At 37.3% G+C, this 15,935-nt stretch overlaps 1 protein-coding gene across 1 annotated transcript; it reads right to left on the bottom strand.

The window, feature by feature from the left end:
- Nucleotides 1–7,199: 7,199 nt before the first annotated feature.
- On the bottom strand, nucleotides 7,200–14,553 carry LOC125252639 (vitellogenin-like). Its single transcript, XM_048166103.1, has 28 exons — nucleotides 14,417–14,553; nucleotides 14,248–14,268; nucleotides 13,986–14,137; nucleotides 13,643–13,894; nucleotides 13,395–13,556; nucleotides 13,161–13,309; nucleotides 12,927–13,077; nucleotides 12,674–12,831; nucleotides 12,420–12,585; nucleotides 12,210–12,335; nucleotides 11,907–12,125; nucleotides 11,595–11,812; nucleotides 11,410–11,507; nucleotides 11,170–11,294; nucleotides 10,982–11,083; nucleotides 10,755–10,874; nucleotides 10,466–10,652; nucleotides 10,274–10,376; nucleotides 10,001–10,186; nucleotides 9,790–9,901; nucleotides 9,494–9,683; nucleotides 9,159–9,412; nucleotides 8,705–8,749; nucleotides 8,360–8,437; nucleotides 8,054–8,260; nucleotides 7,776–7,918; nucleotides 7,554–7,692; nucleotides 7,200–7,463 (listed from the first exon to the last, which is right to left on the bottom strand). Exons 1-28 carry the CDS (start codon nucleotides 14,454–14,456, stop codon nucleotides 7,320–7,322), a joined length of 4,047 nt encoding a protein of 1,348 aa, XP_048022060.1. The 5' UTR covers nucleotides 14,457–14,553; the 3' UTR covers nucleotides 7,200–7,319.
- Nucleotides 14,554–15,935: the final 1,382 nt, after the last annotated feature.

Genomic DNA, 15,935 nt, shown 5'->3' with positions numbered 1-15,935 from the left:
AATAAGCAATGTTTTAAATATGACCTTATTGACTGTTTGAAACATTTTGCATTTTCATTTAGAAATTCCATATAGATTTGTGTTTTGCTATTAATTAACTCTAGTTAACTGTATTATAGCTTTTTATGGTTTCCTTCTTGGTAGTTAGATATTCTTATGCATCAGTGTTGTTACACTTTTTTATTATTTATTTTTAATGTATTTTTTGTTACTGAATATGAAGTGTATTCCCTTCAATCTAAGTGTAAGCAAGATGTATTTGACTAATTTAGATCAATTACTTTATATGGCCATTGTGTTTATTGTGCATTTGCATTTGAACCTAGGTTTTTTTATCTTTTAGAATTTTTGTAGTTAATCGGTGTACTACCTTTATTGTTTACATCACCTCATGATATTTACAAAACCACAAAGTTCTGATTTTTTGTTGCATATGGAAAGTGCTTAAGATTAGTTCACTTTCAAATGAAAATTACCCCAAGCTTTACTCACTTTCAAGCCACCCTAGGTGTATATGACTTTCTTCTTTCTGATAAACACTGTCAGAGATATTTTAATAAATATCCTGATGCATCCGAGCTTTATAATGGCAGTGAACGGGACCCGCGGGTTATGAAGTAAAATATTTAGCTTCTGCCAGACCGCCGTTCGTATTCAGCTTACGAAGAAAGTGTAAAACACTTGCAGTTCAAAAAGCTTACACTACGTCCTACGCCTTCCCTATTCAACTTACGGAAAAAGTGTAACTGATGCGACACCATACTCGTGAGTCCCGTTTATTGCCATGTTAAAGCTCGGATGCCTCAGGATTTTTATTAAAATATCTCCAAGAGTGTTTATCAGAAAGAAGAACTCATATACACTTAGGATGGCTTGAGTAAAGATTGGGCTAATTTTTTATTTAAAGGGAACTAATCCTTTAATATATCATATAGTACTAACATATAGGGACTCATCCTAAAATTAATGTATTTTACATATAAAACATAGAATACTAAAGAATAAGCTTTGTTTATCTAAAATGGTATCTAAAAAGTTTAACTGGAATAATACTCTAGAGTTTAGACAGTGTTTCATAATGCTTTATTCAATATTTATTCAAATAAAGAAAGTACATTATGTAAAAAAGTGGAATAATTACAATTTCATATAAAAGTGAGGTCAATAGCACCTCCTGTTGTCACAGAAGTAAATGCATCGCAAAACGCAAAAAGACCTGGCAATCCTGCTGTATTTGTTCACATGACAACTACTGAGATAGTGGTGCGAGGGAGATTTTTGGACATTGAGGTGTTCATTCAAATCAAAATTCCCCAAAATAATAACCTCCCGTGTTAAGGTAAATCTATGTTATGAATTTTTGCTCTCTAAAATGCATTAGTGTCTACGATTTACAGTTTTTTTTAAATGCTTAAAAAAACCCACTCACTGAAACCATTCAATCATGTACCTAATTTTAAAACCAAGTATGCAAAACTGCAAGCACATTGGGCAAATTCCAAACAGAGGGGACCATCCCTATGCCCTGCTCCCTTTGAAGGGCAGAGCCCTTGAAGGGGACTTTGGAGGGAGCAGGGCACTTGCGTGCCATTATGTAGCTCTTTGGAATGCACTTGGCGAAGGGAGCAATGAAAAACAACGTAATTTCTTCATTATCTTCACCTGGAATGTTCCCATGACAACACAGCACAGTGTTCATCAGCTGATTAGCTGAAATTTCTTATTATTGCTGTTAAGATAGCTGTTGCAAATAAAGATATGTTTATAGATATTTTAAAATATGTTATGTGTTTGAGTGTATTGTTCTCAACTTTAAAACTTGCCGTCTTATCTTAGGACACTGTAGGAAAACACATTTCTAACCTGAAACTTATTTAAACATAACATGACAAAAATGTGTGAAATATTTCAAGAAAAAAAAAAACTTGAATGTCTATGTAAGTTAACTCAAACTCTCCAGCCATCTACCTTTTAAAATGAATGAATCATGAGGATTTGCTGGGTCACATGACCATAAATAATAAAATTATTTCCTCAAAGCGACCATCGCATGTACCCTTCACCAACGGCCTTGTGGAAGGGCCCTTCGTGGAGGGATTCACGGTGCGTTCCAAACGGGATATACTGCCCTCCGAAGGGCACTTCGGAGTGAAAACAATAATGGCCGCCATATTGAAGGGTCGTTCCAAACCGAAGTGCTCAAAACTGGCCACTTCAAAGTGCCCTTCAGAATGAAGGATTTCGAAAGGTACAACTGATGCACACTTTAGGCCCCCATGATCCTTTGCACAGGGAAGTTGTTTGGCATCACATAATGGGTATAGGAGGCTCGAAGTTCGATTTTAAGTTACCTATAAATGTATGTATAGTATTTTTCTACTGTAATATTTATAATACTGTAATATTTAGAGTTAGATTTGGTACATTATTATGGTCAATAATGTAATGTCTTTACAGCTACCTTATTAGTCCATTCAAATGTTTCAAATACATAGACACAATATACATTATATTTAAAGTAAAAGACTTCTTGAAGTGCCCTTCAGGTTTCAAAAATGCTGTTTGGAATTTGCCCATTATCTGCAACTGTAAAACAAACTCACAGTTTATCAAAATGCTAAATACATTTCTCTACATTTGACACAACAATCAAAATTAACAGCTCTTGTGAAACACTTGCATTTAAATGCCAAACTCATTTACTGATTTCTTACACCCAATGATCATGTGTGAAAACATTGGTAACACTTTACAATATGATTTCAGTAGTTAACATTAGTTAACTACTATAGTTAACATGAACTAAGAATGAACTTGAACTGAATATATTAACCCTTTAAGACCTGAAGGCTTTTTTAGAGTTTTTTTTTTCTGAGCAATACACACAAAAGTAAAGACTCATAACTCCAAAACAATAGCAAGGAGAGTCAAAAGGTAGGTATCACTTTTAAATTTTTAATTGTTAAATTTTAAGAAAATATAAATTACATTACATTTGGACATTTTTTCCTGAGAAACAGCTGATAAAAGACAAAAAATATATACATTTTTTTTAAAATAATTTTTCTTTTTTTATTATTTGACATGAAATAACTCAGGAACGCAATAAGATCGGATAAAAATTATTTTTGGTGATGCTCTCCTACATGTGAGCTGCATCTGGTTCAAATTTCGTGGTGATAGCAAAAAAAATTTAGTTTAGTAAAGTTTAGTTTAATAAAATATTATTCATTTTTTCCGCAGCCAGGTGGCGCCAACGGGTGGTAAACGCCGGTTTAGAGGCACTTCTCACCAGTCGTTAGGAGTTTTTCAAAATGGTTAGATGCATTAAAAAGATGAGATTCTAAGCTTAAAAATATCTATTTTGTGTTATTCCACGTTGGAAAACGAACATGGATGGGTCCGGGAACATTGGATACACACTGCATCCCGGAGAGATGAGAGACATGTTTTTAGCCAAGTATGTTAAATCATTCCGTGAGTAAAATCTTGTGATCAACGCATTATATTATATGTAATAGTAATCTGCTTTAAATATTGATGTGCCATTTTCTGTGATCTGTGCATTTTTCATTTAGTTATGAGCACGTGAAATATACATATTTGTATTTAGTTAGCGGCTGTGCTATTTACTTGGGTAAAGTTGGTTTTATATTCGCACATTCGGACATCCGTATTCAATAGCCTTGTTAATCATACTTCATTGGACATTCAGTGGACATTCACAAGTAAATATGCCATTAAAACAATAGAGAATACGAACCGACGTCACGCCTCGTTGCGTGCCGGGGCGGCGCCGCCATTTTGACAGGATCGCCCTCTATTACTTGTACTAAAATTAATACGGATTCTTGCTTACCTTTTGTTTTGTTTCTGCCATTAAGTGGAACGTTAACAATTTTAATGGTATTGTTTGCAGGGAATAGAAGCTATTTTATCGCATTGCATGATCATTTTATTTATTTATTTATTTTTTTCACTGAAGTTTTGTAGAATTTCGTTTACAGTGTTGATCTGTTTACCGTGTCGCACGCTGGACGATCACTGCTGCTTCAGCCATCGTATGAATATCCAAATACACTGCGTTCCAAATTATTATGCAATTGACATATCAGTAAGATTTCAGTACAATAAACATTCAGATTTTAGTTTTTCTAAGAAAATGTTTGTTTGTTTATTTATCCATGTCTTTTTAGACAACTGGTATCAGTCTCAGACAAAATAATTTGCCAGATCTATGGAAACCCTACTTAGAGGTTGTTCCACATTATTAAGCAAGTCACAGTTCTCATGCAATATGGGGAGGAAGAAAGATCTTTCTGAAGATGAAAAGCATGAAATGGTGCAATGTTGTGCAAAAGGCATGAAAACAACTGATACTATGTGAAACTGAATGGAGATTATCAAATTATCATAAGATTTGTGAGTGATTTAGAGCACAGCAGAACTCGGTCAGATAAAGGCTTATTGAGGAAAGTACCTGTCAAAAAAATGTATTGTATTAAAAGGGCAGCTATAAAAAAAGCCAGTGTTGAGCAGCAAACAGGTATTTGAAGCTGCTGGTGTCTCTGGAGTCTTGAGAACCTCACCATGCAGGCTGGCAGTTGTGTGTAAAGATGCATTTTAGGCCCCGTCCATACGGAGACGCGTTTCAGTGAAACCGCACAAATTTTTTATCGGATAGGCGTTTCGTCCACACGGATCCGGCGTTTTCGAAAGGTGAAACCGGTATTTTTTGAAACCGGGTCCCAGAGTGGAAAAATTTGAAAACGCCGGCTTGCCGTTGTCGTGTGGACGGGGCAATCCGTATATTTTCTGAAACGATGATGTCATCACCCCACGTGTCGACCCCTAGTCAGACACGCTAACACCACAAAACAGCACCAACAACAGCAATAGCAGACTCTACATGCTTGCATTCATGCTGCAGAAGCTACTGAACCAAAATAAAGTGTTATTTCTAAGCTTTGCTAAAGTTTGTATTCAGCGCGCAAGGTTTATGCGCATGCTCCAAGTCTTCTTTGCTGCTTTAAGTGCATTTCTGCGGCAGAATTACAGCGCAACGTAATGGTCTAGCATGTATACTACATCGTTTTGAGTCGTTTCAGTGGTTTCGTGTGGACGCAGATATTTTTTGAGACGAGGAAAAAAAAATATCGGTTTAGGGTAAGCTCCGGCTTCGTGTGGACGTAGCCTTAGACACCACTAACCAAACCTAACAAAGAGAAACATTTACAGTGGGTTTAGAAATACATTTTCAAACAGTTTTATTGCTGTGGTGTTTTTGCAGCATGGGATAGTGCATAGTGCATTGTACAATAGTGCATTGTACTATGCACTATCCTCCTTTTTATACCATAGCTGAAAATGGCCAGTTATGAACTCCACATATCTTGCAAAAGTCATTTTAATACCCTCCATCTCACTTCCCAGTATTCCAGCCCAAATCATCACCCACCAGCTCTTTGCTGACGTCGCAGTCTTGTTGGAACATGGTGGCCATTCACCAACCATCCAGAAATCCATCCATTTAGACCATGCATTGTAGTACGGCATTAGTCAGTGAATAAAACTATTTAAAAATGAGTCTTCATGTATTTCTAAACCCACTGTAAATGTTTCTCTTTGTGAGGTTTGGTTTGGAGTGGCTGAAATGCATCTTTACGCACAACTGCCAGCCTGCATGGAGAGCTTCTTGAGACTCCAGAGACACCAGCAGCTTCAAATACCTGTTTGCTGCTCAACACTGGCTTTTTTATAGCTGCCTTTTTAATACAATTAATTTTTTTAACAGGAACTTTCCTAAATAAGCCTTTATCTGACCGAGTTCTGCTGTGCTCTAAATCACTCACAAATCTTATGAAAATTCGATAATCTCAATTCAGTTTCACACAATATTAGTTGTTTTCATGCCTTTTGCACAACATTGCACCATTTCATGCTATTCATCTTCAATAAGATCTTTCTTCCTCTCCATATTGCATGAGAACTGTGACTTGCTTAATAATGTGGAACAACCTCTAAGTAGGGTTTCCATAGATCTGGCAAATTATTTTGTCTGAGATTGATTCCAGTTATCTAAAAAGACATGGATAAATAAACGAACAAACATTTTCTTAGAAAAACTAAAATCTGAATGTTTATTGTACAGAAATCTTACTGATTTGTCTCTTGCATAATAATTTGGAACGCAGTGTAAATCTATGTGATCAACACACTGAGAAACGTCGATTCATTTATTTGTTGGAAACGTTTAAATGATGCTTAAACGAGCAGTCTCTGGTTTTGTATGCAAAAAGAATTTTTGTGCTAATTTGATCACTTAGATCAATAAATAACAATATTTTTTCACTTATTTTGTAAATATATACTGAATTTGCACATTCAGTCAAGTCACCTTTATTTCTATAGCGCTTTATACAATACAGATTGTTTCAAGGCAGCTTCACGATAACAAATTCAATTTCTTCTGTTAGCAGCTCTAACAAGCCTATAGTGTTTATACAGCTTAAGTAAATTCAGTGCTGATTCAGTTCAGGTCAGTAACTAAAGTTCATCAATTGTGCATACACACTGTACATACTGTGGATTTGTGCACATTTACGTGTGAGTGCTATGACAAACTCCTGTGCACTCCAATGCACACTGAACAAGAAAAAGCCACATGTAACATTTTTCACATCTGTTTGAAGTGTATATGGCTAATCATTTGATGGTTTGTGTGTAGAGTTGCTATGCAAAAACACCATTTAATGTTTGCATTTGCAAAAGATGTACTGTATGATGTTTTGCATGTTGTGTGCATGTTTAGTGTAGTTTTCCTGTTCTTGCCATCTTTTGAAAAAATATTTGTTAATCGACTTCATTATGAGGTTATCTGCTTAAGTAAAAATATTATCTAATGACTTAAGCTGAATGTTTTGATGGAAACAAATAGCATTGCATGGTTTGAAGATCCGTAAGAATATATTTTTCAAATATTTCTAATTTATAGTAACCAGTGTCATGACGTTATACAGAAAACCATGCACGTTAATAATTTTTGTAGTCTCTTCCTAAAAGTGTTTTATGAATTTTTTTTGTGATATTATTTAACATAATGTGTTGAATGTTTTAATTATTTGAAGGATATTCAATAACGTAATTTAACAAAAACAATTCTATACTTTACAATGAAATTAAAGCAATTCATACATCAGTAACTTGCAGGGAGTTTATTAGTGTTACTTGCATTTCAACAGTGGTCATTTTCAATTAAACTGTCATAGAACAATCAAGTCCGCTTTCTGCATAATCAATTCCACATCGCTCACATTTTCTTAAGAAAATGTAAAATGTAATTCTTCCTTGATATGTTTTTGGATCCAGGAGAGAATGTCCTCATCAATATGAATGGTAAGAGTTCCATCTGGATTGATGGGAACAGCGACAGGGAGAGGAATAGCCATCCTTGACAGAGTCATCTAGAGCAGCAGAAACAAAAATAAAATAATTAGTTGTATTTTCTTATTATATCACCGTGTGAGTCATAATTTAAAGGAAAAATATTTCACCTCTGGAATCCTAGCAATGACATTCAAGGATCTCTGAGTTGGCAAGGCTGCAGTCAGTTCAATCTCTTTCTCACTGTTTGTTGCTCTTTCAAGTCTAAAGCCTGCCTGGAGAGCCGCCATAGGGATGTGCTTAGACAGCCTAGTTGTGAAGGAATGCACAAAGATTAAACAAGTGCCATTTTTTACACTATTCATTTGTCACTCAGTGTTTCTGAACATTACTTTTTGGCATAGGTGGTGACGATTAGTGGCAGCCTCTCCCATTCCAGCTCTAGACGTGCAGCAGGGAATTCGCCCAGGACACCGGCTTCAGCTTTAGCAGTGACTGCATACTGTTGGCATTCTGGACCCCAAGCAACCTTGGCCTGAAAAAGGACATTTGTGTTCAAAGGATGATATTGATGTCAATTATTTCACTTGAAAAATTTATTTTGATAATTGTTCTAAAAAATAATTTTAATATTTTTTTTTTTAAATCACACAAATCTTTTCGATCTTACAGTGACTTTGTGCTTGCTCAGCAGGGCACCATCAGCACAGATCTTCAGGTTGTCATTTTCAGCGATGGAGGAAATGACGAGCTGCACTCTTGCGGTTGGCTTGTCAAAGTAAGCTGCAAGTTGGTAGCCCAGCAGCTTGTGGTCAACTCTCACAGCACGGGCAATGACAGCAAAAACAGGTGGAAGAGCATTTCCGAGGAACTTAGCCTGAAAACATAAACCATATTCAATTCAAGCAAATTTTAGTTTAAAATGTCATCTTTGGGTTTTAAGTTATGAACAAACAAATGACACTAATTGATTCACCTGTTTCTGGATAGCCTCAAAGCTAGATGCAGCGCTTCCACTGCTTTTTGCCTTTGATGCGCCATGGGGTGCCAAGTACTGCAAGCAATTTAATATAGACATAATAAATATTTGATGATCTAAATCAGGAATTCTCAACTCTGACCTCTAAGGTAGAGTCCTTCCTGTAGAGATTAGCTCCAACCCTGATCAGTCTCATCTGTCTATAACTTTCTAGTAATTCTGAAGACCTTGATTAGCTTGTTCCATTGTGTTTGATTGGGGTTGGAGCTAAACTCTGCAGGAAAGTGGACCTTGAGGGCCAGATTTGAGAACAATATTAATAAAATTAGTTTTAGTAGTTACCCGATCTTTGTGGAACTTCTTGAAAGGCTCCATGATGGTGGCAGTCTGAAATATAAAATTACTCAATGTAAATAAATAAACATTTATGACTACCTAATTTTTTTAAAAAATGTTTTAATGAATGATTCAGTCATTTATCCATAAAAAATTTAATCAGAATTTTTTTAAAAGAAACTCTTGAATGAATGATTCAACTACAAATACATTTTTTAACAGTCACTTGTCGCCACCTACAGATGTATCAATGTAGTAATACAATCCTTATTTGAAGTATCAAGTTACTTTTAAAAGATAATTTGCTCTATTTTGATCGTTATCATAGATAATGTTTAATTCCGAACTCTAAACTTTTATCCCAGTAGCTCTGTGACGATTTAAATTTTTGTTACAGAAAAAAATGATACTATTGGTGAGTTCTACTACCACACCAACATGCTACATTCCATATTCTCACCTCAGACACACGAGAGCTGGACATGGAGGAGCTTGAACTGCTGATGATGCGGCTGCTGCTGCTGCTGCTGCTGCTTTCAGAAGAGACGGGCACATTTTTATCTTCAGTCTCCAGGATTTCCCTCAGTTTCAACAAGAAGGCCTTTCCTTCTGGAGTCTCCTCATCAATGAGGTTGATTCGCTTAAGGAGCCTCTCAGCAGCTCTCGGACCAACTTGGACTTCAAGCTCCAATCTTTCAACTGCAGGACCTTCAGCTAAAGCCAAAATGACAAACACTTAGCATTTAATCTAAAAATACTTTAGTTTAATTAATTTAATCTTCTCTTTAAGAATACCTCTTGACACTGCAGCACGAGCTGAGTGCTGTCCAATTATGTAGAAGAGAGGAGCATTTTTGATAAAAGCAGCGTTGTGAGAGTGCAATTCAATGCACCCCTTGATTTCAATGTATGGGACAGCAAGACAGAGAGTCTTGTGAAATGGAGCAGTAGCTCTCACAGGAGTCTCATCTGGTGTCTCGGAGGACTGGAAAGAAAATTAAGTATTATATTAAGACTTGTCATTTTAAAACTTGAAGAAAATTAATGCTTAGCATACTAACACATATCCATCATGTATGTTCAAATTTTACCAAATAATCAGCAGGAGTCTGGGCATTTTGCACAGCCAACTCCGGTACTAAGGGAACAATCCTCTCAGCGGTGGGATCTTCAATATTTCTGACCACAGCAAGAGTCTCAAAGCTGTAGGAACAAGCAAAAGGTGGGTCATATTTCACTTTCATAAACCCTTTGAACTGATTCAAAATGCTTGCTACACAGGACTGAGTAAGATTGCATTACCTCACAGCAGCAATGTGTTCAGGAAGCTCAACAGACAGAGCCTCCACCTTGTAGTTGCCCTTCAGAATGTCTGCTCTTGCAGCCACTTTTCCAGGGGCAATTGTACGGATCTTTCCTCTCGCCATAACAGCAGCTTGGATCAAGGCAGTATTCACTCCCATCACAGCAAAGGTCTGGAGAGCAACACTGAAATAAGAATAAGGGAGATTGTTTGTAAAACTGTTGTTGTGCATTTTACATCCCATCTTCATGATTGTAGCTGCAAAAGTGTACCTTGGTCTTGCTTCAGCTTGGAGTTGAACATCAGTCTTCTTCAGCTGCTCAAGAGTCATGGTCTCAATCTGCTCAGGGAGAGGAGGTGTAATGGTGGCCTTTACTAGAAGGGTGAACAGAACAACATCAAACTTAGAAGTGACACCCTCATATCCAAGGAACAGATAAAAAATTCTAAGAAAACAAAGGTACCATTGAGGCTTGCAGCAGCAACAGCAGCAGTGTACAAACTGAGCTCCATGGGCAGACCAAGTGCTGTTGGCAAGATACGACGCACTTCAGCTGCAAGCAGGGGTCTGGCGTACTGAAAGGCAATTCCTTCCTGCAAAGCTTTCAGGGCACCCTTCAACAGTTCACGTGGTTTGGGTCCAGTGGCAAGCTGAGAATAGTGTTTATGAGAATTTTAATTCTAATTGTGATAATTATTTGTGAGGCAGATCTCAAAAAAATATAGTAATGAGAGAGGAGATTTAAACAGTACCGGTATTGCTTCTTCAATGACGGTCTTGTCAATGTTTAAATAAGCCACTTCTTGTCCAAATAATTTGATGTAGGCTGAAGCCAGTGGCTGATTGGTTGGCAAGGCCTTCCAGTTTGCAAGCTTGAATAATTAAAACAGAGAAGTTATAGATATGTTTTAATATATATGTTATGCTTGTAATACATAAAAGTACAAAATTATACAATACACTGGACATGAAAACTTACTGCTCTCAGGGTACGCTTAACCTTTGTGATACGATCAACACTTTCATCTGCAGCAGGAGATTGCAGAAGAGCCTCCTGGATTCCTTCAGTTCTCAAACCAATCTGTTTGAAAGAATCAACTAATTGTAGACTGAAAACACTTTAAAACCATGAATCAGATTTTCTTCAAAAGGTCTTGGTTTGCCCACCTCAAGAACATCAGCAGCAGCTCCAGCCAGATAAGCACGTGCTTTAGCTACAACAGCTCTGGGCAGGATGGTGGCGGCATCATTGATCATGTAGGCACTACCAGCAGCTCCAATCATAAGAGGAGCTGCACAGGGACAGAGGTAAGAATACAATTAATGTGATTTATTATATGTGGGGATTATTTTTACATATCTTAAGAAACACACAAAAGACCTCTCTTATGAAATTGCAAAACTCACTATGGTAGAAGTCCAGCTGAAGGGCTCTGCTGAAACGGAAGCTAAGCCTGTCCAGCTTGCGGCTCATGAGCTTGATGGCAACATTAGCTGCACCAGCACTGAAATGGACAACCATGATTACCTCTGGCTTGTGCTTATTTGATGTAATAAAGTAAAATGAATTAGAAATTATTTGTTTTTCTTACACAGCTGCCATATCAGGAGCAGTGATTCTGGTCAAGGACTTGATGTGGGAATAAGCAAAGCTTGCAACATGCAAGTTAGTCTCAGTCTTCAAAGCACCAGCAAGACTTGAGACGAGGGCCACTGAGGGCTTTGTCTCAAACAACACAATACCAGCAACCATCCGCACTTCTGGGTGGAGAGCCCTGTCCAATACAAGTTGCAGGGCCACTGGCTGAACCTAAGGGAGGGAATAAGTTTAGTTTGTTATTGGAGGACAAAGTGCATAATATTTTAAAAGTTTTTTTTTCTTTCCTATGAAGTCTTACACTTACCAGTTTGGGTTCTTTCTTGGCAATGTTCCTCAGGGCCAAGATGGCATCAACCTGGACTCTAAGAGGCAGAGAAGTAGCTGCAGTTCTCAATCCAGGTAGGATCTTCATGATGGGTTTGAGACTAGCAGGGTGACCAGCATTGCCCAGAACTTTCAGAGCCAAAGTGATTTCAGGAATGTCATTCTTGGAAATGGCTTCAGCAGCAAGCTCATGGATGGGCTAATGAGTTTGAGGCACATACATTTAGATAAATATTAAAGATTAAACTCCTAACAGAAATTTTGAAGGGATCGAGGTGTTTACCCTGAGGAGCTCAGCAGGACAAGTGGGAACTGCAACGCAGTGTTTGGCAATCATGGAACCATATCCAAGCATGACGACTTCACGAAGAGCTGGGATTGTGGCGATTTTCTCGTGCAAAGCCAAACTCTGATCAGCAAAATACAGAAATGATTTATTTAATTTAGGTAAGATTTGAAGAACAGCATTTTGAGTATAGTAAGATGTACTCACAGCTGTCAACTGGATGGTGTCCAAATCAGCAGTGACCATTTGCAAAGCAATTACAAGAGCCTGAATGAACTCGGGAATGGTAAGTTCACCAGCCAGGAACTTCTCCTTGATTAATTTCACAATGACTGGTGTGCCAACAGCAGGAAGAGCATCCAGAAGCCAGCGCCTAACAGATTAGTTGTTTAAAATATATTCATAATAAAAAAAATGCCCTTGAATTATATTCCTATTAACTTATTGCTCACAAATTGTACCTGTAAACTGGTTTGTCCTTGAACTGAGCCCAGATGGCTTCAGTATTCTCCAAGGTGGCAGCACGCAGGAGCTGGACGAGCTGAACAAACTTAAGTGGAGCATCATCATGGACCATGGCCACATTGTTGGCAACCAAGTGCTGTAGGACCTCAATAATCTAGAAAGAATAAAGGCAATGATCAGTTGACATCTTTATCATAGAACAAGGGCTTTGACTTGGAGATCATCAAGTTTTTAGGTAATGTATTATACCTGTGCTGGTGCATCACTGATCTTCATGAGTTGAATGGGGGTCTGAAGTAGTTCAGTTGCAAACTCATACTGCAGAGATCCACGGGCCAAATAATCAGCTTTGATTGGAACAACTGGGGTTTTCTCAATCTCAACAAAAGCCAAGGTTTGTCTAAAAATATATATATATATATATTTCTTAGTAATATTTTTAGTTCATATTTTAAGAGAAATCTCACAGACGACTAATCATACTTTGCTTCCATCTGGGCAGCACCATGGATCTCATTGAAGGGTGAAAACTGATGCACTTCCTCAACTGTTGCTTCAGCGATCAGTACACCGGCTGCAGCTGGTTTCATGATGTAGTTGTAAGATGCAGTTTCAATCAGACTCTTCACCCGCTGTTAAAAGAAAGGTATGTGACATTTGACTCTTGGCATTTTCATTATATTGAGTATTTCAATTCTTCCCAGACTTCTTCATTACCTCTGTGCATTCAGCACACTTCTCAGTGTATGCCAAGCCGATGTCCTTCATGATTCTCTCTTGGCAGTGGCTCAGATCCTTGGACTTGGTGACAATAATGTGGTTGGCCTTTGTATCCTCACTGATGACATAGTGGGTCCTGCACACTCCCTGAGCTCCAGCCTTGAAAGACAAGTAAAAAAAATATATATAGATTGCAGAACAAATTATAGAAATAGATCATAAACATACTAGGAGTACTTTTTCACCTCTTGCAGCTCATAGATGTTCTGGGTCTTCTTGAGATTGAGCTGAAGGATGTTGAGGATTCCTCTGTGCAAGTTCAGCACTGTAGGGGAGACTCCTGCAGGGGCGAATACCTTTCCAACCACACCATTAGTATACTCAAACTTGATGGGAATCTGAAGCTGAGCAGCCAGAGCTGAGGTGAGCTTAGTAGCAGGAACAAATGGATCCTTGGGCCAAATGCCAGCATACTCGTGGAGTAGAGGATCCATGAGCTGTAAGGGAACATTTTCATTTAATTGATTGTACGATTCCTTGTAATAGTAGGGGCTAGCTGGGACCTTTTTGTTTTTTAATAGTCATTACCTTCATCAGGAAGGTGTTTTCTGTCACGGCAGTGAGGTGAACCTTGCTGCTGACTTTTATACCTGCTCTGGCCAGACCTTCTTGAGGAAGACCACCCAAGAGCAGAGCCTCATACTTGTACACATAGGTCTTATCAAGGGCAAACTCAGGAACTGAAAATGTACAGTATTTTTGATTTGAGTCAATTGTTAGGGTCATTATCTAAGCAATAAGGCAGTCAAAATTACCAATTAAAATTAATTTGCCAAATCATATTACTTACCAAGGTTTATCTGTTGACTTGCTAAAAGAAATAGAAATAAAATATATATATTATTTTTTAGTAGGTTTTCAAGAGGTTCTAATTTTCTAAACAAGTTTTCCTAAAGCAAAGCAAAGAAAAAAGAGAGAGAGAGAGAAGGAGAAAAATATATAAATATACTTTGACTTACCCACTAGGGCTACAGTCAGGGCAAGCACAACAGCTCTCATGGCTGATGGTTTGTGAAGAGCTCCTCAGAGAAACAGATCTTTTATAGTAGTTTCTTGCTGATCAAGTATTAATTATTAACTTTAACCTTAAATGAGTATCAGATTTTACAAGACTTCAGTCAACTTATTTGAACATAAATATCAGTAGAGGTTAGGTTACCCTGGCCTGTCATCATGTCATTGTTCAGGCCAGTGTCCACAGTGAAATGCTGATCATTTGTCTTTTATATTCAAAAAGGTGATTTTCATATCAATAAAATAATGCTTAAGCAACAAAATTAGAGTTTTTATATATAGATAGCTATGGAAGTAGGTATATTACAATAAACGTATTCAACATTATTGTAAATGTTTATACAAATAATCATTTTAGTTATCAACCCTGGCTTGAAGGCAAAGCTTAGCTATCAGTTTTGGGTTAGGTTACCCTGGCCCTTAGTCTTTAACTTGTTAAAGTCCATATTAGTTTATTCATTTTATTGAATAAATAAAACATCTGATGAAAAAAAACATTGTATGAACTTTGGAACTAGACGTGGAGTGATTTGTGGACAGTTTTATAATTGTTAATACAAGTAATTTTTGTTAAACACATGAAGAAAGCATATTAGCAACCAGAAAAGAAAAACTGCAAAGTATTGAATTCAACAGCAGTATTTAAAGGCCAACAGTGATAGAACCCTGGAAAAATATGTGCAATATTATTCAAATGTAAAATAATATTTTACATTTAAATATTGTAGATAAGATTTTCCATCTTTAGTTATCTAGTGAGATCAGTAGTGATAAACCAACTGTAGTACAGATGTTTCATCAAAAAAAGAGGTCTCCCACTTCCTGTGCTTTTTTTTTTCCAAATTTGAAATATTGAACTCCCTTCAAGGCCAATTAGCTTTTATGTCATCAAGCCTGCTTGTTACTTTACTTTCACAAGTTAAAAGTCAAAGTCAAAGTCTTATGCAGGCCACCAGCGTCATCGTCTTCATGTGCTGTTTGATGTTGCTAGTAAAAGGTGCAGTCAGCTGAGGATCCCTACAAATTCTCATTGCAGTATTTAAATAAATTGCAAGAGAAGTTGCCCATAGGGACATTTTCATGATATGCCAATCATAATTACAGCAAGGGATATGCCTAAAGCACATAAATGCGTGGAAATTATCTTCAAAATGAAAAGCGAATTCTACCGATTAATAGTTTATGAGTTCACACAGTAAAGGTTATGTGTATTTGTCATGCTGTCCAAAGGACAGGGCTCTGATCTCAGAGGCCTAGTCGTTTGTCTTTGTTACTGGCTGATAAACAAAGAGCAGTATGATTTGAGACACCCACCCGGGAGAGCCAGCACTATGAGCAGCTCATAGCACCGGGCAGATGGGCCATACCGGCTGATGAAGGCCATTATTATTGCAACTTAGAATATTAAAGCTGCTGTCTGAAACTTTTTTTGTGTTCAAAATTTACAAAAGTTATATAATGAGA

The sequence above is a fragment of the Megalobrama amblycephala genome, linkage group LG2, assembly GCF_018812025.1.
Source record: "Megalobrama amblycephala isolate DHTTF-2021 linkage group LG2, ASM1881202v1, whole genome shotgun sequence".
Lineage (NCBI taxonomy): Eukaryota > Metazoa > Chordata > Actinopteri > Cypriniformes > Xenocyprididae > Megalobrama > Megalobrama amblycephala.
Note: the sequence above shows the minus strand (reverse complement) of the source record. Positions and strands in the feature narration are given on the sequence as shown.

Excerpts from the sequence above, each read along its gene's own strand:
- LOC125252639 (XM_048166103.1), bottom strand. The coding sequence starts at position 14,456 with ATGAGAGCTGTTGTGCTTGCCCTGACTGTAGCCCTAGTGG. Across the intron at positions 11,813-11,906 it reads CCAAGAAAGAACCCAAACTG|GTTCAGCCAGTGGCCCTGCA; the intron begins GTAAGTGTAAGA and ends TCCCTCCCTTAG. Across the intron at positions 8,438-8,704 it reads AGAAGTTCCACAAAGATCGG|TACTTGGCACCCCATGGCGC; the intron begins GTAACTACTAAA and ends AATTGCTTGCAG.